The following is a 22768-nucleotide window of genomic DNA, read 5'->3' on the forward strand; positions in this document are numbered from 1 at the left end:
TAGTCAGGTGTGAGCTGGAGTACTGTGTCTGATTCATCTTTGGCAAAGGACATGTGTGCCTGGGTGAGGATGGCATAAGTCTCCTTCCATTGTGAGGAGGAGATATAGAGCTGTTGGGGAAGGGATGGTTTTCCCATGTCTGATGTTGGAGCACAGCAGAGACCAGTGCTGGTTCTGTTGTTGCAGTCATTCAACATTCTCTTCCCAACACACCACCAAGCTCCTCTGAAATCCATATCTCTGTGCTGGATATACATGAAGAGTCAGAGAAGTGGATGTGTCATTATTACACATTTCAGTGAACAATTGGTGGCTGAAAAACAATGACAAAGCCTTATTGGTGAGCATTACCTGTTTCCTTTTTTGCTTGCTCCTTAAGAGCTGGCTGAGAGCTTTTCTTGCTCCTGAGTGAGGTATATGGCCACCCTGTCTTCTCCAAAGTCAAACCTGTTAACAGCATCCTGCAGCTGAGGATTTCAGCTCATTTTGCTAACAGCTATTTTTAGATACTATTCACTTCTTGTTAACATCTTGGTTTGAGAAAAGGAGCTGAGGGGCAGAGAGGGGTTATCTGTCTGCTGGAGGAGAGGCTGCCTCCTGCAGAGGCAGGAACAGAACATGCTTCCTGAGTTTACAACCTTATCTCAAGTAGCATTCCTGTTTGGGAATGGAAGAGAGGGTCACCAGCAAGGGGCAGGCATCAAGATTCTCACACAAAGAGTGTGTGAAGTTCATTCTTCTCACCCAAGAGAATCTACTCCTCATGCAGACTTGTCCTGGAGGCAAGTGCCCGCCTGGCATGGCCTTGGTGCAGAGCCTTTTGCAAAGAAAGAGGGAAAAGAGGGGGCCAATACCTCCCCTCTCCTTCCCCGTTGTTTAATGTTCCCCCACCTCTGTAACTACAAAAGATTTGCCCTTCTTTTTTCTTTTTTTTTTCTTTTTTTTTTTTTTTTCTGTTCAGGTATTTGAATTCTCCAGGCTCACAGGTTGAGGGGGAAAAGCTCTTCTTGCTCTAACTCCCTTTCTGTTAGCTCCACCTGGAGGCTTCAAAAAACACTTGCATTTTTAATTTAATTATTTATTCAGTTATTTTTATATGAGGATAATATATCACTGTCGGTTTCTCTCACTACCAAAACAGTTTTGGTGCTTTCTCTTCGTGAACGATGCAGGTGAGATCTTCTGACTCTCCACACATAAAAGTAATGTTGGTGAGAAGACTATGTGCAGCTAACAAGCTCCAGAAGAGGCATGGAGACAGCAGCAACTGTGGGTTTGGAAACCACCCTGGCATAAATGCCAGCACTGAATTAATTGTGCCAAAATCTGGATGCAGCAGTCAGAAGTAGCACCATATCACATTCCCAGTGTTTCTCCTGTGATAGCATGTCCACACTGGAAACTCGTGTCCAACCGGGCTGCTGCTCTTGAACTCTGAGTTTGCAAACAGCTGGGTGGTGACATGTCTGTTGGCTTAGAATATTTTAGGAGACAACCTGCCCTTTTTGAGTCATTTTGCAATGAGAAAATTCTGGATGCAGCAAAATCATATTTTTAAATCATCTGAAATGGTATTCCTTATCTTTTCCTATTGTGTTGCAATGGGGGCTAACCTGATTCTTGTACTCTGCTGACGTCCTTCGCACCCTCATGTGTCCTAGGCTTCCAGATTGGCTGTAAGGCTGGCAGTGCTCATGTCCTGCTGTGGCTCTCACTGCTTTACTAAGCTGGTAAGTAATGAAGAATGTGTTCCCTCCCTTGGACCTTCACCTGATGCATGGGAACAAGTGTATATCCACAAGAGGAGCAATTGTATATAAAGCAGAAATTTTGAAGCCTCTCACCTTTTACTCCCTACTTTCCCTGGTTTTCATACCAGTAGATATGTGTTGTTTTCATTCATCCAATGTGTGCTGGCCTTCTCCATCCTCATCCAGGCTACAGGTAGCAGATAGGCTAGGAAGTCTCAGTTCTGGGCTTTCTGGTTTTAGTCACAGCAGTGCAGAACTAGAATGGCTGAGAAGTCCTGGCTGCTCACAGATTATGTGATGTATTTCATCTGGGGTCCACAATTATGAGTTTGAGTTCATGCAGCTTTTAACACATTCAAGTAATAAATCACTCCCACGCATATGATGAATATGTGTTTTTGCGAAAAAGCAAGCAAAGGTCTCTGTGTAAAGCCTTTTATGTCATTTAGCTACAGAACACTTGATGACTGTACTTAGCAGCCTCTGTGCATTCACATCTTTAGTAGTAAATATGCATGATAAGAGGTTCTCTAAAACCCAAACAACAGGGTTTAATTCTAAGTTGAAGATTGCAACTCTGCCTACAATTTATTTACTTGCAGTTAGAGTCTTTTGTTCTACGCCTCTCTCTGTCCTCTTCTGTTCTGACATGATAGCACTTATCGTGCTCCTCTGCAAAGCTGCCACTTTGAAGATGTCAGGACGTTTTTTCAACACAACTTGGTATTTGAACACAAATCAATTATTTCTATTTTCAGCCACAACAGTGATAGTATAACACAGTTACGTTTACTTGAGTTGCTCGTTCATTTTGAGCCATAGTTATGCTCTGAGATCTGCTGTTTGGAATGCACAATGTGTTGATAAACCTAAAACAAAATTCCAAAACCGTAATGAGAATAAAGCCAATAAACTCTTCAGGTACAACAGTCCCCATTTGTGTACAAACTGGTGCCTTGAGAGCGTGCTGCATCTGTTCCACTTGTCAGAGATCTCTTGCCTCCCCTTGCACAAATCTACTTCCAAATCCTATTGATTTACTATGACATGATGCCTTATAAATAAGCCCAGAGTGTGAATCTCCATGGTTAGCTTCATGGATTTTGATTTGTCTATAAGAGCTGAAGTTTCTAGCTTCCCCTGCAGCCACCGTAAAAAGATAACAAGAGGAGTATCTGCAGCAGGAGAGCGAGTTTGAAATCACAATTTTTGTTCACTGGGGAAAAGCTTTATTTCTTCTCTCTTCTTGAGGTAAATGACAGGAGAGCCTATAGAGCACTGAGCTTAATCATGCACTTGTTTTGATATACTGAGTGATATAAACACCAATTCAGATGAAGTGTTTTCCCCTAGAGACTGATGCTTTCCAACAAACATCGAGAAATCCTGAAGAGCACAGACCTTGCATGGAGCACCAGAAGGCACTCACAGCATCCAAGTTTTCCTCACCTCCTGAATTTCCATGTAAGTTCCCAAATGGTTGTGAAAATACAGGTATTTGACATTTGCTCCTCACCTTTGCTCCACAGGTAAGCTTCAGAGTGCAGAGGAGAGAGAAAAACCGTGCATGTACCACAGCAAAAATGCAGTGCGTATATTGCTTGCCTGCTAACAAACTGTTTTCCCATTTTCTGAAATGCTTGTTCTTCCCTTTCAAGTATTTATGTTTAGTAGCTCTTTGGTGCTTTACCATGACTTCATTTAGCAGCTGCAGCAGTGCTACAGGAACAGCTTAATTAAGGACTAGCTTACTGATTTCTGCTAACACTTTATATTCTAGTTAGGACCTCCACAGAAGTCCTTCCTTTTGCTTAGTTAGAGCTTGTAAGCCTTCTCTTGTTTTTTGTTTGTTTAAGGATATTTATTTTTTGGTCAAAATAGTTTTATTTCTTCACCTTCTTTTGATTTGGTACGGGACAGACAAAAACTTACCACTGACACAGTGCATGAGAAAACTCCATTATCATGGGAGTTCACACTCTGCAACCATGGTGCTTGGGAAACAAACAGAACAGGCAGCATTTCTAAGAAATTCCCAGTATAAACCTAGCCCAATTTCTGCAGGACAACATGTGGTGGGTTACTGTACTACACTAGATACATACAGGAGTCTGGTCAAAGAGTTGCAGCAATATGCACCTGTGTTGGCAAAGGAGTAGTTACAGTATCGTATATTTGAAATGCTTCCTGCAGCTGTGCCTGTAGGCTGCAGCAAGGATTCTCAAACACATACATTAATTTCATGTACTCTTAACCATGCAAGTCCTTGTGTCCTGGGACAATAGGCTTCAACTGCATTTGGAGCCACAACTGAGTCAGTACTGATCTTCAGCACCAACACTGCTTTTGAGCTGTAATGCTGAGTGGATATCTGCCTGTCACTGTTGACATATCAAGATTTTGCCCAGAAGAGATAGATGGAAGTGCTAAGTTAACAATAAAGATTCTCAAAACTTGCTTCCTTAGTGCTTTAAACTAGGTCTTTTTTTTTTCCCTGGTTATACTTAAGTAGCTAGCAGAACTCAATAATCAAACATACAAATAAAGTGCAACAGACTACTCACAGCCATTTTGTGATCAAGCATCTTTTAATATTTCTATTGATAAACATTGTAAGCATGATCAGAGTGAACAGGGTATATCTGGAGTCTGTCGATAGACTTGAACTAGTTGTTCAGTGACTCAAGGAGAACTACTGGCATTTGAATTTCCTTCTCAGCTGAACCATTGGATGTTGAAGCGATGACAGATCAGGACGTGTTCCAACAGTGCCAAATTCTAATCAAAACTGAAATTGTGCGTTAGTAGCCAAGGCATAGGCAAACAATTATGCAGTTATTCTGTATCATACACAGAAAGCAACTAGTATTGAACAGATAAAGTTTGGTCAACAAACTAATTTTACTTATTTAATAACCTTTTTGCTAACAACTCAATAGGCCCAGTAGTACCAGTAAGCACATGAACTTTAAAATGCACAATTGCCACAGACAGTTGACTTTAATACAGTGATAGTGGTTGGCTGCACACTTAGAGACGACTTTTAGATTCTTCCACTCTCAAATGGCTTTGCATTTCTGGATCATCTAGTCATGCACTGGAGAGGAATTCCACAGCTGTCTCCTTCTCTTCAGTTAACTCCTTTGCAGTCAGATCCATCTTCTCACGAGAAAAGTCATTAATAGTAAGACCCTCCACAAACTTCCAGGTCTTGTCCTGTTTGAAAACAAAACAAAAATACCCTCATGTGACAGCAAGTTTCACTGTTTGCACAAAGGGGACATTGCAGTGAAAGCACTGCAGAGAACCAAGTGCCTTCTTCATTTAAAACTCTGCTCGCTTTTACTGATGCACAACATTAAGTCAGTACCTCAGTAAGCTCAGAAGTTGTTCACAGCTACACGAAAAATCCAGTTTTCCTGCTGTTTTATAATATGATCTGAACTTGTAAAAAACTCTTGATTCTGTCAGAAACCTCATTTCTGACCACACAGGTTGTGTTTGACCTTTAAAACCAGATCAAGTAGAAGTGAATTTTACTTTCAGATACAGAATACAAGCAGCAGTAACTAGTCATTAGTCATGTCAGACTACTTTTCTATCAGTATTTCCTTGAGAGCTACTCCCAGAATAGTGAATAACAGTCCCTTCTGTGAAAGGCTGCTAACACTACCAGCCACTGCAGTTTTATACTGAAAGCAATGCTGTTTTGTAGGACAGTTTAGCAAGGTCTTGCAGAAGTGGCTTAGATTTAAATACAGGCTAATTACCTTGATCACAACAGGGAACGAATACAGCAAGTCTTCAGGAACACCATAAGAATTGCCATCAGAAATGACTCCCATGGAAACAAATTCTCCCTGAAAACAGAAGAGTCGAGGACAAACAAATTTTCCACTGGTTAGAAGAAAGCAAAATTTTGCCTTCCAATACACTGCATCATGTATGACATGCACTATACCAGAAAAGAGCAGTTCCTCCTCCACTCAGCACACACACTCAAGGTCAATGACACTGGCACGTAATCAAACCATCAGGCAAACAAGCACTTATTCAAGAGCTATATCTTACCGCTGGAGTGCCAAACCAGATGTCCCTCACATGATCACAGATAGCTTTGGCAGCTGACATCGCACTGGACAGCTTCCTAGCCTTAATAACAGCTGCTCCACGTTGCTGAACAGTCTGCAATTAAAAAATACTAAATTATGAAGCAGCCAAGAAAAAAAAAAATCACAATTTGGCCTCAATGTTGCTAGTAAATTCCACAAGGAAAATCCAGTTTACAAACATTGATTTCATCAGTGAAGATACTATTCTATCAGTAAATAGACATGGCATACAAAGCAGAAATACAATCAGAGTTTTGCCAAGACAAGAACACGATGACATATTTCAAAGGCTTGCTCATTTCTTCACATGACATTGCTTTCAGAGCAACATACAACTTTTTATTTACATGAAAACTAAAACTGATACAAAAAGTACAGTAATACTGATTGGTAGAGCAAATTCTCAGTTACAAAACACTGTTTTTCAATACACCACCATGAACTGTGCATTTTCACCAGGGATGAACAAGAGCCTGTGTGCTGTGGTTGTAAAACTCTGCACCAACAGAGGTGACCCACTGGTACACAGCTGCAATACCTCATTGTTGGTAGGAAAACACTGCCCATGACAGTCCAACCAAGCTGGGCAGTGTGCCACATGGTTTCGAACTGGCATGCACCTGGGTGTTACTGTGCTGCAAGAGAAAAGTTGCCTTCTTCTCTGGCCTGACTCTGGAAGCTGGAGCCTTCAGAGTAGACAGAACTGCAATGTAGTGGGCAGAGTCAATGGTTTGTTCCAGGAAATCCAGAAAGATGACCCCTTTCCTACCCCAATAGGCAGTGCACATCACTTTACACTCTATGGACTGCGTTTTTAGCTTCTTTTCAATAGGGAACTCACATGTCACCACTTCACAGAGTGCCACTTTGACTGTGGCTTGTAGTGGTGACACCACATCTCACTAGTAATGATGCATGCAATCCTGGTAATTGTCACCTTCAGCTTCATATTTATTCATGCATCCTGACAAACTTGCACACAGGACTTTTTCTCTTGTGAGAGCATTCATGGGACTCATCTGGCACAAACTCTGTGATAATCCAACACTGCCACCATCGCCTCCAATACACTGAGGATAACAAGTCTTTAATAATCCTCTTTCACATTATACTGCAGTTAGGTAGACCATATTCTCAATATTGCTTTACTACCTTCATTTATTACTACCCCAGATTAAAATATGTAGTTTTCTAGATTTTTCATGTCACTTTTGAGACATGCTGCTGATGGGACAAAGATTGAGATTTGGAGAGGAGAGAAGAGGGTGTTCACACATCGTGGTGAAGGTTGCTTTCTGGGTGGCTGGGCAGTGAGCAGCACAGGGAAGGTTATCCTGCTTCATCTATGAAACCACCAGTGAACTGGTGGCAATGAAGCAATGACCAAGATTTTGTGCTGAATCATTTGAATACTCTAAGTGGATTTTTCTCGTGGTGTATACATAAATATCATTATGCCTTACATTTTCCAAGAGCAAATAACTGAATGAGAACAACTACCCAAAGATGATTTATTCTGGCTAAATGGATAAATTCTGAGATAGGAATAGCTGCTCCAGCCAGTCAATTATATAGTTCATAGTTTCACGTGAAGCTGGGAAAAATCATAAGCACAGAATGATAATTAGAAATCTAGATCTTACCAGGATAAAGTCTCCCTTCAGCCAGCTGTCATCTTTTATAGCTTCATAAATTCCAACTTCCTTTCCTTTCACATTCACCTTTGCATGGTTAACATCTGGATATTGAGTGGAGGAGTGGTTGCCCCAGATGATGACATTCTTCACATCATTTGAAGACACACCAAGCTTCAGAGCAATCTAATTGGAAATTTAACATTTAAACTAGCTTCAGCTTCTCAATTCACAAGCTTCTTTGTAAGCACAGCTCTCACTGTATTTAGCAGAGAACACAGAAAGCATTCTATATAAATAAGTTCTTCTTACCTGAGATTTAGCTCTGTTGTGATCCAAGCGAGTCAAGCAGCTGAAGTTTTCCTTTGGTATTGATGGAGCTGACTTTGATGCAATCAGACAGTTAGTATTTGCTGGATTCCCAACCACCACCACCTAAAAAGAAAAAGAGAGAAGAGGAATTATGGAATGATGAAGCAGCAAAAATGCTATTTCTGCAAAACAATTTCTCCCAGTGCAATATGAAAACATCATATAAGCAGAATGGCTTTGCCTTTGATGAAACAATCTCTTGGTTGTCTCCAACAATACTAAGTCATCACACCTTAAAAACTATTCCAAGACTGGCTGTCACTGCTTAAAGTAATTGCTTTATAATTAAGAAAGCTAGAGGAGTTGCTTATCTCAATATTCATAGGCAGCTAGAAGTGAAATATTGCTGAAAGTCAGATCAATTTATTACTATGGCAAAACTGTTTTTTTATTCATCTTTCATCTACTAATATGCCTCAAATGATTAACGTCTAGCTCTATATAATCTCAATCACACAACCTAATCTACAAACCTTCCTTTATATCTCCTCTTCTGAAAACGAGTTCAGTAAATTTTCCATCACTCTGCAACAGTTATACTGATAGTTTTTATTCCAACTGTATAAAGAAGCAAACAAGTCTTTAGAAGCAGTAGGAAGTTTATCAGCAGAGGAAGTAGACATTAAAAAGTCAGTTACAAAGCACAGTTGGAGTCTGGGTCTAAGATTAAGAGCCGTAGGAGAGCAGCCACATGATCCCATTAACTGTGCTGAAGCAATTCTGAGAGAGAACAATTAAAAGCTTCCAGTGCTCCAAAGACCAAGATGCAAACAACTGAAATAAAGCTGATTTTTTTGTGCAACTGTAATTCCATATTGATACTGAAGTTAAGGGTCATTATGTTAAAACCACTGATGGATATGAAGTAGACAGCTCCATGCAGATAAAAGAGTTCTCCCAGGGAAGAGAGAGAACCAACAGAAGACTTTTCTTAAGATATTTCTTTTATTTTTAGTATTTTTGGTGTATATGGAATACTGAAATATAAGACTTACCTTTTTCACTGAATGAATTAAGGACTAAAATCACCTACCCATTTAACATACCACATCTCATCAAATCCTCATTGTGATACAGCCTCCTGCACAAAATGCCTGCACTGAATAGGTTCCTACTCACACAGAATCATACCACAATGTATTTAAATCTCTAAGTAACTCAGAGTTGATTTTTTAAAATTCAGTTTCAGGATTCACCTTGACAGTCTTCTTGGCATATTTGTCCAAAGCTGCACCCTGAGACTTGAAGATTTTCACATTTGCTTTGAGTAAATCCTTCCTCTCCATGCCTTCTCTCCTCGGCATGGAGCCAACCAGAATTGCTATGTCAAGATCCTTGAATGCGACTTCCTCCTTGTCTGTTGGAATGACCTCTAAAAAAGGGGAAGGAGAAAAGAAGCTAAGTTTTATAGCAAAGTGTCAATGAGATCATTCTTTGGTTAATAAGCTACATACATAATCTGATACGAAAACAGCAGCACCTTTATGTTAAAAAATGCAAGCAAAACCATTTGGCATTAAATCCAAAGATTAAATATTTGCATATAGAAACTGTTGACTAGCAAGTCTTTATTTAAAACTTTAGCTATAAATTTTGAGTGCTGGAGAAAGATGTGCCATAAGATAGCCAAGTACCAGTACAAATGATGGTTTACTCTGCCTTTAAAAATTCGAATTGAAGAAGGGGTGATCTGTACAAGAGCTAGAAGCTACATGCTTTTCACTAAGTACTGTAATAATCACAGTGGCATCTACTGGCTCCCTTTCTTGTGCCAGTTTAGAATAGAGGAATTTAATATGATATTGCCTGAGGAATATTTTCTCAGTTTGTTTCTTCTTGCAGAAGACACTTCTCAAGAACTGTTTTTTTTCGCTTGGTAAAAATATGTAGGCATATCTAAAGATTCAAAGTTATTTTATCTCTAGGCCAGAATACAATAGATAAATGTACAAACAAGCTTCAGACAGTTTGTAGTATGTGCTAGCTATCCAGGTTTGGATAATATAAACCAGGAACTTAGTGAATTCTTTATGCAAAACTCATTTGATGACATTCTTCCTAGTATGAAGTCTAAGTCAAAATAATTTAACATCCATAAAATATAAAAACAAGAAAACATCATCTAATATATTCTTCTACTTAATACCAGCTACTGAAATTTCTAAACTCAGTAGCTTTGTAAGAACACCATACAGGTACAAGAAAACCCCCTTTTGGCCACCTCTCAGCAGTGGTAGGGCACAGTCCTGCAGCTCCATCACTACGCCTTCCAAAACAGTCATCATAGGGGTGATATCCAGCAGCACAAGTACAAGAGGCTGTAAAGAAATAAACGGTTTACTCTGAATTGGTCGTAGACTCATTTGCTTTGAAAATTGATTTGTCTTGTTATCTAGCAGGAATTAATCTTGTGTAAGGAACATCAACTTAAAACTCATTTACGAAGAGCTGAAAAATTTCAGTGCAGTACTGAAAGCTTGCATAACAGAGCGGGACTCTCAAAGAATAAATCATTTGTATACTGGTCAAACATTAATTCTGGCATTAGCTTATTCATTTATGTGCAGCAGAGACAGCCACAATTCAGTTAACACTCACCTGATCTTTGCCAAAGACATCTCCCTTGGCGATGCTGTAGAGCAGGGAGTAAGCAATCTGCCCAGCAGCTCCGGTCACCAGGACTCTGATCGGATCACCCTGGAAGAAAGTGGGGAAGACTGAGCCACAGCCACACAGCTCAGGTTCACAGCACCTCAGAGAGGTACAAATTAATGGTTACCACAGAAATGAGGTTAAGATTATTTAACCCGGATGAAATCATGTCCCTAAATATGGATCAAGGCCAGCTCCTGGGATCATACTGGAACCTCTGACAACTTCTCTGCCTACGCTTACAGAAACAGAACACACTTGCAAAGATATCCCCAAGAATGAATGCTCCCTGAAAAGCTCCCAAAATTGAATGATATGTATTTTCACAATGCTAGCGTTACAACACACACCCAACTCAGACCACGCACTTTCAAACTCACCGCAGAATTTTTAGGAGCTCTTGTACTTTGCCAGTTTTCAGATTCTGAAAGTACAACTTTTTTTTTTTCTATGAACTATTTTGAATGCTTACTTGAAACTAAAGACTTGCTGAACGCCGTAAGCCAAGGAACCTTAGAACTAATATCTCACTACACTGTTACACAGCAAATACATTATGGGCAAATGCAGACACTAACATCCAAGCTGATCAACTCCCTCCTCCCACAATGACCTGGAAGACACTATGCCAACATGCTGTTATACTGTAATAACAAAGAAATACAAACACCACAAAGCTTGTTCTGCAGCAAAAGTCCATCCTGATCATCAGAACCAGGACACAGGGAGCTCCAGTGGCATGTTAATACTGAGAAGGCAAAGCATGCCAGAGGCTGTTCATAATCCAATATTCTTTAAGCCTGCTTTTTGTATCACTCTTTTTCTCCAGAGACAACGGGGGAAAACTGTGCTAAGACAGGAACAAGTAGGCCTGGCCCAGTCTGCTGGAATTCCACGCTCACTTTTACAGTTAATTAAAAGATTACCATTTCAGTTACGGACAAAACACAATCAACATTCAATTATGTCAGAAGTAATTTAATTGCACGCAGAGCTCCATTACAAAGCAGAGCTTGCAGACCAAAGGCAGTTGTTCTGCTCAGCATTGAAGAAGTTGCAGCTGAAATACAAATCCAGCTCTTGGGACCCTGAGTTTAAAGAGTAATGCTGAATGCTAGGCAGGATCCAGGTGAGCATGACGTGGGCGGCTGGAGCTCTGTGCTCACATCCTGCATGGTGAGGCTGCAGAAGCTGGGCCTAGTTTGGAAAGGTAGAGAACAGAGGGTGCTGCAACAGCAGCCTGCTGCTGCTTTAAGGAGGGCTACAAAAACATTGCAGCTGAACACTGCTCAGTAAAAGATGTAAGAATGGGAGACCACAAATCACAGCTTGAGAGGTTGAGCATGGACATTAGAAGGATAATTTTCAACTAGGGTTGTAGTGCCTCACTGGAACAAGGTACTCAGAGAATTTGTATACCCTTCTCCCTTGGTGATGAGAAAAAAAAGGATGAAAAAAGAAAAACCAAACATGCATGACCTCGCTTTGCAGCACGCAGGGTAAATAGCTCCCAAGGATGGTACTCTGCAAAGAAATAGGATAGATGATGGCATATTTTGAGCAGTTCTATATAGATAGGATACAAATAATACAAAAGAGAAGATGGCTCACCTTCAGGATGACAAGGCTCACAGGGAACTCCACATGGGATGGATCTCCAAGAAGAGATCCTTCCCTGGTGGTGGTCAGCCCTTAAATGGGGTTTGGGAGAGGTGGAGCCAGGCTCCACCCCTTCCAATCACACAGGTATATCACCTTCACCTGTGGCGCCATGGCTGACTTGGTGCTCACCTCAGGTGACCAATCAGTGGTTCAGGTCGTGATTCAGCAGTTCCCATACAGCAGCAGCAAAAGACTTTCTATCAGGCTGGCTCAGACAAGCTCCAGACTCAAGGCAAAGCAGAGGTCAAACCAGACATCCTTTCCAACCAACATTCCTGCTATCAATATTTATGGGGAAATAATTTGGGGATCTGAGTGCATACTCTATGCCATAGTAACCAGCCAAGCACAGCTGCATCAAGCTAACATGAAATGATCAGAAAAATTAAGCTATCTAGAAACTGTCCCATTCTACACTGTACTAGATAAAGTGAGAGCATAAGTGATGAAGTCAATCTTCTAAACACATGAATTTAAAATTCAACGTGATTTTGCCTTTGTTATGCATATTATTATTTGTTTGGCTAATTAGCTGCCAGTTATGGTGTTGGTGTGCACTGTGTTCATTTGAACCTGTCCTACTATGAGTCTCATCCCACAAACCTCACGGAAATTAATAAGGAATGAGAAGGACGGGAAACAATCAGTTCTTCCCCTTTTAAAACTCAAATCTCATTTCAGTACACTGTTCTGGAAATTACACACTACAAATGTACAGTGATGAATGATGATGGGTAGCATGGGCTAAGAAGCATATGAGGTTTAAGAACCAACTTTGATATGTTTTGAAGAAGAATCTGCTTTTTATTTAGGAAATGGATCAAAGAATGCTGTTCTAAGGCAGACAATCTTATCAGTTTGGAAAATAAGTATTGAAAAATCACTGCATTGCTGAAACTTAGCCTGGTAAAATCCCATACCAGCAGCATTTAAAAGCCACCCTGTGCTAAGCATGTGTAAGGGAACTGCTAGCTCACGGCCTGAACTGATGACTGAGCACCTGGTGAAGGGGTACGGCTGGCCCAGGAAGCACAGGTGCAAACTATTTCCCTGTGCTTCCCACCTTACTGGAAGGGGATGGACACAGCGTTCACCCTGAGCTCATTTAAGGGATAGCCTCAAAAAAGGAAAGGCCTCTCAGATGAAGGATGCAACCAGAGCTACTCATCACCAACTGGGTGAGTCAACTTTTTGCCTGCATATGACTACTGGTATTCCCAATAATACTTAGTGTGGTGTTGTAAAAAAAAAAAACAAAAAGAAACTTGTTGGAAGCAGTTTCCTTGCTTTGCAGGCCAAACAGTGTGCTACTTCACAGCTTGTAGATATAATAACAAATGCATTCTCTCTGAGCTCTGTTGTAGTTTGAATCAACTATGAATTTGGTGCTGTGGAATTTTTACTGTAGTAGAGGACTTTAAGAAACTTGGCTCAAGTTTCATACGCTTCTCACTTTCTATGTTAATGGGATCTAAACATAGAAGAATTGCAATGTACTCACTAGCGGTGAGTATTTAGCACAGTAATAGAAAAGGAACAGCAAGTTAAAAAAAAAAAGTAAGGTTTTGTGTATATGTACTAGAATAGACTTAATGCTTACCCTTACTAAAAAAAGCCCTCTGTCTGACTCACCTCCACCCTCTCAAAAAAAGTTTGTTTCCTGCAATTCCTCTGTTCTCTTTCTATTTTGGCCTGGAAAAAACACAGCAGCTAGCATAAGGTAAGGAGCATTGCCTACTTAGCTTTTTCTCCACACTACATTGTATTCAACCCAAAGCTTCCCACCTACCATCAGCAACTGAGCAGTAAGTGGATTCTCTTCTCTTTGATTCTACGACCTTTGGATTCTCATCTCTTGATTGTGGAGGTTGGATTAACAAGCTAAAAACATTGTGCTCCTTATAAAAGCAAAAGGTGGTAACTCTCCCTGGAGAACTTATGTCATATCAGCTATAAGCACTCTTATCCATGAGCAACTGAGGAAGGGAATTTGGAGAGGGGTGTAGTTCCCAAGCTAACAGTGTCCCTGCAGTGACAGAACTGCAGGTGCCACACATTCATGTTCAGGCACTTTAATCCGTGACTTGGCTCCTGCACAGAGCTTCAACAAGAATACTGTCGTGCTTTGGTAACTGCAGAGGTGACCTTTATTTACTCTCAGGTATATATAAACTAAGGGGAAAAAATAAAAATGAAACAAAGGAACTCAGCCATTTAATTCCAAAGCCTTTTCTACTCCACATACACCAGATATATGGTTAAAAAGTTTTAAGAAACAGAAGCAGATGTTGGGAAAAAAAGCTAGAAGTGTGAACACTTTGATCCCAATGTCTGCCCTTGTTCAACAAACATGTCGGATTTCCACCCCCTCAGATTATAACTGGTTGGAAGCAAATATTCTGATATCCAATGAGGAAATGTTAGGTTTAATGTGTCCAGTGCACAGCTGGGACTCCAGTGTCTAAATTACTTGTGATTACTGCTACTATCAACAGGCATAGAATATCAGAGCTGAGCATGATAACAGTAGCGTGTGGCAAAACAGATCAGGAGGTTACAAAGTTTAGTTAGAAAGCAATGTTAACCCACCAACTACCAGGTGTAGGAATGAGAAAAATCCACTGCCTGCTTACACATGCAATGAACTCTGCATTACTAGTTACAGTTACAAAGGGCCGGAATAAAGCATTATTGTAGCTATACTTAGCTGTCATCAATGTTATTCCTGACTGACAAAGGCAACCAAGCTATCCCACTGTGCCTGACAATACTTGAAGCCTACCAGTGAGTCTAACTAGCTGCACTGCTCTCAGAAGCTTGGAGAATAACAAACCCTCCTGTTCCCCCAAAGGAGCAGAGGGGCACTGACAGTACTGTATCTGGAGATGTGGCAGACAGCATCAGCGGGAGAGGGGCAGAGCTCCAAGGGAATTCTTTCCTTCAGCAGTGACCTTCAGGTAGGTGCCTCTGCTAACTTTTTCCATGTTATGTAAGTACATGCAAGATATTGTTTCAGAAGTTTGATGCCTTTGCCTGGCAGCAAATACATAGTTTGAATACCGGGGGGGGGAAGGATGAAAGCAGTGATGTTTCAATGTGTCTGAGCATCAAAGCAACCAGTTCAGAATGCTCGCATGCCAAACAAAATGCTCTTTTGTTTTGTGGTGACTCCTGAGAGCTCTGTATTTTGAACTGAGGTGAGCCGAGACGTAGAAATGATGAGGTCTGCGGTCTTGGCTACAGATGTGCCGGTAAGGCCTCCCCGTGACCTCCAAGCGGAGCCGGAGGGTCTCCCCGCCCGGAGCGGACGGCCGCAGCGCTCCGACCCCGCAGCGTTTCTCCTTCCCGTCTCACGGAGCCCCGCAGCTCACGGAGCCGAGCGGGACGGCCACCGCGCTGCCCCAACGCCTTCGTTCCGGCCCCGGGCACGGCGGAAAGGGCTGAGCGCCACAGCGAGCCCGGGGGAGCCGCCGCCATTTCGAGACCACCCCCCTCCCAAGGGAGCCTCGAGCCCCAGCCCCCTCCACCGACCGCGGCCCCCGAGCGCGGCGTCGTCGCGTTGAACGGTACCGACCATGGCTGGGAGCGGAGGAGCGAGCAGCAGCCTCGAGGTCACCTCTACGGCAGGACTGCGACCGCCGGCGGCGTTGCGCTAAGACACCGCGGAGGGGCGGGGCGCGCCGCAGCGCGCAGCTGCATGGGAACTGTAGTCTCCTGTCCGCCGTCCTGCGCTATTTGCGGGGGGGGTACGGAACTACAAGTCCCAGAGTGCCTCGGGGCGCGCACGCCAGGCCCCCGCACGCTGTTGGCGCCGCTGTCCCGGCGCTGAGCCCTCCCGCGGCGCGACAGCCGCTAGGGGGCGATGGGTAGCTTCGAGCGCTGCGCATGCGCTCCTGGAAGACGAATGTTAGGGCAGCGTCGGCTTTTCCGTTTGCGCATGCGTCAGACCGAGGGCGCTCAAGCGCGTGCAATCTTGCGCATGCGCGCCAGGGGAGGAGGTGGCGCCGGCTGGAGAGGAAGGAAGGGGACGTCGCGCGCCGCTAGAATACGTGGCTGCTGCGCGTGCGCAGGTAGCGGTGTTTCGCTGGTTGCTAGGTGACTCTGGCTGCGGGAACAGCGCGCGCACGTGCGGGAGAGACACGGGGTTCCCCCCATCTCCTCCGGCACCGTCGTCATCTCAATACGGGGCGCTCCTCGGACCCGCTTCCCTCGGCCTTCCCCTGCCTGCCCGGCCGGCTCGCGCTGCTCCGGGCCCGCAGCGGAGGGCACGCTTCCCTCAGGGGCAGTGCTGGATGCAGCAGAACTGGGAACTGTGCTGCTCCGCGAGGGGCTGAAGCTGCTCGTGCAGCTGTTGGCGTAACCGCGGATAGCACCGAGGGTTTTCTTCCCCAGGCCTCGCCGAGGTTCCTCACAGAACGAGTCCTGTAATTGAGCTCAGCTTGCACTGAAGGCTCACGTGTCCTGACGTTTTCCAGCAGGATTAGTTTTTAATCCTGTTCAGTCCCTTGCAGGTGATTTTTTTTAACACCCTGGGCAGTGCATAGATTGGCTTGTGTCAGTTCTTCAGTCCTCAGACAGAAATCAGTTCCTCCTTAGGGGCAGTGAGCCTGACGGCTAAATGTGAGCGCACAGCGTTCTCATTCTAGCAAGCCTTGTTTCTAACCATCCTTATGCCACAATTCCAGGCTGCCACAGGCTTGAGAGAGACCGAACCTCTGACAGCTCCCGAAGTACCGAAAACAGCGGTGTCAGGGTTGGAAAGGTATCGTTATGCTGAGTTTGTTTTCAGTCTCGTACTACTCAATGCTGGCTCGTGTTGCTTAGTAGTGATACACTCGTGCTGTGAGTGAACGCTGCGCCTAAGTCCTGTTCTGGGGTTGAATTTCAGATCTGTGAACGCAAGCAAAGGTCTGCTTTGCTGTGAGAGGTGCAGGAGCCTCAGTAGTGTCAGGGAGTTTGCTGTCATACAGACCGGTCCAGAGCATCCTGTGATGCTTTACACCACTAACTCTATCCTTTTGTGCACCCACATATTACACAGGCTCAATTTAGGTTACCTAAGATCTACCAAAAGCTGATGTGGGCCCACATAAGGTGATTTCCACTCAGCATTATCCGCTGTCTTTGATTGCTTATCAATTTTCAGTGTAATCTAGATAAGCGTCCTATAAACTTGATTTGTCTGCCAGCATAGCAGATTATATTGGTTTAATGGAGTTAATCAGTTAAGCTAGTCAAAGTTTCTTCTATAGGTAATATTCTGTTTACATTCTCCATCCTTTTCTGCTGAAACTTGTGCTCCTTGGATTATTGCTGGAGATAACGTACCTAACATTGAGAATGATTTATAATGAATGTTTGTCAGTTTATTTTAAATACATTTCTGGCATAATTAGTCCCAGATAGAGTAACACTGGCTTGAGACTGCACTGCGTTTTGTGGTGTTTTAACTGAAGACAGCATTGAAGTTTTGCCTTTTGTGAATGTGGTGCAATTTTTCAAGTTAGCAAAACTTAATAATTCTGTAGTTGTTTTTTCTTGCTTTAAGTAGTGTTTCTATTTGTTAGAGTTTTATGTCTTCCAAGCAAAATGTAACTATGCAAAACTAATCAAGAGAAATGAGAGATGCTTTCTTCTGTTTCTTTTTTTTTTAATATCTCAATTTCCTGCTGTATATTGCCTTTTAAAATAAACCTGCTCATGGTGGTGTTCTTGCCAGTGTGTGTTGGTCCTCAGTTGTATTTCTCATGCTCTTAAATCATGTTACTGTCTTCAGATCATTGGTGCTGTAAGAATCTATGAACAGCATACAGTGTTTCAGTTTCTGCATCCCAAATCTGGGCTCTCTTTTGTCTTCAAGGAGTGTGCTGTATCTGTTATTTTTGCTGATGTGTTAGCCTTAACACCTTTTCAGAGTCCCTGAGAAATTCACTCTAAATTTAATGCTGTTTTTTCTGACAACTTTATTCACAATCTTCAGATTTCCTTGTGTGTGTGTGTGTTTTTGTTTTGTTTTTGTCTCAGAATAGTCTTGTATCTTCTGTTGCCAGTATTTTTGAGACAGTGAGGTGTTGGTGTAATTTTTTAATATTCTTTAATGTGTCTCACATGTTGTATTAATGTATGTCCTTTGTGTAGAGCTTTAAGCCAAAAAGCTGTATAAGTGGAGACAAATTAAATGCAAAAGAAATAATGGACCTTTAATGTGCATGCAGATCAGTTGAGCTGTTTACTGAAATACATTTTACAGATTTTGCACTCAATAAAACTGAATAATGTGGAAATTGATGTAAATAAACAACAGAACTAATACTCAAGCTGTTTTAATCTCTGTCTTGTGATGATTAAATATTTTTGAGGCAGCTAGTAGTTTTGAAGTGTACTCTGCCAGAATTTTTATTTTCTATATTTGGCTTTGTTTGGTTTTGTTTTTAATTCTAATTTAAAATGAATGATTCTCTTTTAATAGCTGGCACTGTTCTTTACCTGTAGTTTGGATTAGCTTTTCTTTTTCTTCATTGCTGTCTGAAGAAGTTGCCTAATTATTTTAGGTAAATTTTTATGCCTAACTTTCAATAACTTGTGGAGTTATTTCTTTTTCTTTTATCTTCGTGTATAATACAGTTTTTCTTTCTAATGCACTTGCTTACCGTTTTTTTACAAAAAAATGTATTTCAAGTAATTCTTGAAACGTTTAAATGTTACATAGGACTTCTTTTTATCTTCCCCACTCTAATGTCCAGACATATTTTTTTCTTCTTTGTTTTTCAACTTTGGTTATGTGATCCTGTGTAGGTGTTAAATGATATGATGAAACTTGTGTATCTAGACATTCTGTTAATACCCCGATTTTTGTTGCTATTATTAATTATTTTGCTGTAGTTCAGAAATCTTTCTTAGGTAGGAGTTTTACTTTCTGTCTGTGGAAATGGTTTCAGAGATATGGCTTTATTTTTAGTTCTTAATAGCTCAGGTATGTTTTTATATAATCAGAAGTCGTTATTCATTCATTAACTGAATGTAGAAAGCCCCTAGTATTTTAGTAGGGAGATGGGATGCCATATATCATTGTGCCAACTACGAAGAGACAAGTGATGCATAGCACACTTCTAATGGATATTAGTAATCCTTATGAACTACTGATAAGTCAAATCTTAATTAAACATGTGACCGTATTTCTCTTTTTGTTGCTCATTTCTGTGTTAATGGTACAAACACCTGTTATTCATTTGACAAAGACCTCTCCATCTGTGAAAGCCTCTAGTTGTCTCTACGTAGGTAGGTCTGAGGCACTTGGTGTGATGCACGCAAGCCTCTGGAGCTTGGAGCTCAGCTTAGGTGTGTTTTTCTTGCAGGGCTTCTTCTCTGACTTGGGGCTGCATTGGTACAGAGGGTTGGTAACAACGATTCTGTTGTAAGTAAAGTTGAGAATCCACGCGAAATCTGAAAATGGATCACAGATAGCAGATGACAACAGAAGATTTTATGCTCTTATTTCTTCCAAGTAGAGTACAGAATCCAAGTGATAGCAAAATAATAGCACGTAATGTGCAATGACTTCAGTATCTTGGTTGTACGTTCAGTAAAGTTGAATTTGTGAATTGTTTTGAACAGGAGAATTGCATTCCTGGTGTATGAGGAAGTCTTCCTAGTTTCACTGCTTTAATAGGAATTGGTGTTTTTCTTCATTAAATGGGCACTTTTTGACAGCAAGTGTGGGTTTTCTATTCACTGAAGTGAGTGCATGGAAGAGGTTGTCTGTTGTCAAGCTTGGTGACTTGAATTAATTAGGTAGTACTTTCCATAGTAGGAGAGTTGAGGTGGTAGAGGTTTTCACAGACCTCTGGGAGATGGGAAATGGAAAGAGGGGAAAAGGACATCCTTTGCAAACAGGAGAACAACTGTGGCAGCAGGTGTTTTTCTCTGTTTGCTGTTTGGCTGCTCTGCTGTGCAGTTTTCCACACCATGGAAGCTAACTGTACATTAGTGATTAAATGCTGCCAGTCTATATCCTGGATGTTGTGGAATGAATTAGTTAGCTATTTGAAATGCTTGCACTAAGGAACATTTAAATTATTTTCCATGCAGACTTACGAACATAATAAAGCAATCTCACTGGAGAATGTGACTCCCCCGTTAAAATCTGGTGAGAAGAATGTCAAATCAGGGATTCGCATGAAGAAGAATGGCACTCAAGTATTTACATATATCTTTAATGAAGTGTACTGCTTTTTTTAGTTTGTTTGATTTTTGGAAGGCTATGAAATCATTGTTTGTGTGGTCCATTGCCAAGACGTATCTGTAGCATTGCTGTTTTTGAGAAATTCAAAAGAAGATTATGCCAGCCTGTTTCAACAGTTCAGTAAAACTATTAGGTTGATGTGCTGACTGAAAGCATGTGAGTAATGGAAATCTTTTAATGAATGTCTCAAAACTATTGATATTATACAAGAGCTTGTTCATTTAGTTGCTTCTTGGTTTATAAAGCCTAGTAAAGTGTTGGTATGTTTTAAATGCAGTGAGAAGAGAGAGGTTAGTTTTCTGTAGAAGAACTAATCTGTGTGAAAATCAAATGTGGTAATCTTATATTAGTTAATTACAACAATTTAAATGCAATTAAAAAAAAACAAACCCACAGACTAAACTTAGACGTTAGCTGATGTCCAAGTAAGGTACTGCTGCAAATAGATGTTTACTTTTATTGACTATTTTTTGCACTTGTTTGTGATAACCTGATAATCAAGGAACAGCTTCTGATGCAACAAGTTACCAGCCATAATGGTCCACTGCCAACCGAGTCTGGCAAATCCATCTGCTCAATTAATCCATCCTGCCTGTGTCCACATGACTGATGGATGCTTTTTTGTACCCAACCTACGCTGTTTTCATTAAGATCCTTTCTATGTGTTATGATCACAGAGGTTACTTACAATATTTCAGGTTGTTTTACAAGATCACTTTTATTTGGTTTCTGTATTTGCACTGGGGTAACTTGTCAATAGCTACCACAGCGTGGATTGTATTTCTCTTAAGAATTGAGTTATTATCTACAGTATCAATAAAAATACCTGAGGAGAGAAAACAATGGTTTCCAATGTAGAGTTTTTAAGTTATTGTTATTATTATTTTTTTAAATCAACTCTTTACAGAAGAGAGAGGCTGGGAAGACACCGAGGGGGTATTGTGTATGAAGTTGTGGTGGTTTGGTGGTTGTACTTTCTGAAGCAGTGTTCTGGGCCATTTTGAGAGGAATTGAAAGGGTTGCTGTAGAAGGGAATCAAAGAGTGAGCCAACGTGTGCCTGAATAAGGGAACCGTGGCTCTGAGACAAATCAGGAGCATCCTGCACTTGTAATTTGTACACAAATGATGGAAAAGAAAGCAGCTGCATCACTGAGTGAAGGAAGCTTCCCTGTAAAGTAATCAAGCAAAGGGAATTGTGATTATGGCTTCTTTTTTTCTCCCTAGTTTGATTCTAGAATGATACAGCTGAGCTTCATTTTTCTTTTTCTATTTTTTTTTTAAGGTTTAATTTGCAGTCTGCCTTTAGTTCTTCAGTAGCTATGATAGTTTACAAACACAATTCACTAACATATATATGGAAGTTGGATCTTAATTGAACAAGAGCCTTTTGAACATTTGGAGTTCTACTGGAAAGATGCTACATTTCCAGTGTATACTCTTAATATAGGCAAAACCATATATATGCATTTCATCACAGGTAATCCCATTTATTTACAAAAATTGGCCAGATATTGATTTCCAAGTTGCATTCTGTATCATTTAAAAGAATATAAAGTATTGCTATGAAAAGGCCTTTGCCTTTTATAACTGTCTGACATCCAGGGTCTACCCTCAGTGTATTTGTCAAGGGAACGAGAAATACACTGCAGTTAAATTATGGGTTTGAATCTCCAGGTGGTGCTTGAATTCATGGTTGAAGACTGTAGAAATTAATTTTGCTAAAGCAAGAAACAACAGGACACTGAGCTACTATGCCAGCTTTAGAGGTATGCTTCAAAAATTTTTTGCTGCTCAGCATTATTCAGTAATCTTTAACTCAAATTGCAGGAAATATTTGAAATTCCATTCTAACAATATCCAACAGAGAATATTAAAGAAGCATTAAATTTCAAATGCCTGAGGGAAAGCGTTCTCTTGCAACACCATGGGCATTTGGATCTCAATAGTGTATGCAGTATTATAGTCTAATGTTATGCTTTACTTGCTCTAAAATAAAAGCCCAATTTTAATTCTATCTCCAAAAAACTAGGCATACTGCAGTGAAAAATAATTTATTTGAATGTGCTTTATTTTTATTTATTTATTTATTTAAAATTCATTGCAGCTAACCTTAAAGTTTCCTCGTATAAAATTGCCACTATGGCTTTTTGGTATCTAACTCTTTCATTAAAACTTTCAATACACTCTCAAAGACTTTTTCCTAGAGCTTTCATTGCTAATTTACAGGTTGTAAGACCCCGAAGTTACCACAATATTTTTCTTCATTGTGTGCATTTTTTTTTCTCTTAAGGCAAATATTTACTATGTTACATGGCTTTGGTAAATATGTAAAATTCCAAATC

General features: G+C 41.0%; 1 protein-coding gene and 1 long non-coding RNA gene across 2 annotated transcripts; one reads left to right on the forward strand and one right to left on the reverse strand.

Annotated features, from left to right (window-relative positions):
• Positions 1-4439: 4439 nt before the first annotated feature.
• Positions 4440-15841, reverse strand: MDH1 (malate dehydrogenase 1). Its single transcript, XM_065739558.1, has 9 exons — positions 15758-15841; positions 10468-10566; positions 10091-10187; positions 9066-9241; positions 7810-7932; positions 7507-7683; positions 5823-5936; positions 5522-5611; positions 4440-4967 (listed from the first exon to the last, which is right to left on the reverse strand). The coding sequence occupies exons 1-9, from the start codon at positions 15758-15760 to the stop codon at positions 4842-4844; spliced, it is 1005 nt and encodes a 334-aa protein (XP_065595630.1). The 5' UTR covers positions 15761-15841; the 3' UTR covers positions 4440-4841.
• LOC136050598 (uncharacterized) lies at positions 4943-5653 on the forward strand. Its single transcript, XR_010622407.1, has 2 exons — positions 4943-5008; positions 5428-5653. It is a non-coding gene; the product is annotated as an uncharacterized LOC136050598 (long non-coding RNA).
• Positions 15842-22768: the final 6927 nt, after the last annotated feature.

The sequence above is a fragment of the Cyrtonyx montezumae genome, unplaced genomic scaffold (assembly GCF_038088225.1).
Source record: "Cyrtonyx montezumae isolate F1298 unplaced genomic scaffold, pur_monq_1.0 scaffold_24, whole genome shotgun sequence".
In the NCBI taxonomy this organism is placed as follows: domain Eukaryota; kingdom Metazoa; phylum Chordata; class Aves; order Galliformes; family Odontophoridae; genus Cyrtonyx; species Cyrtonyx montezumae.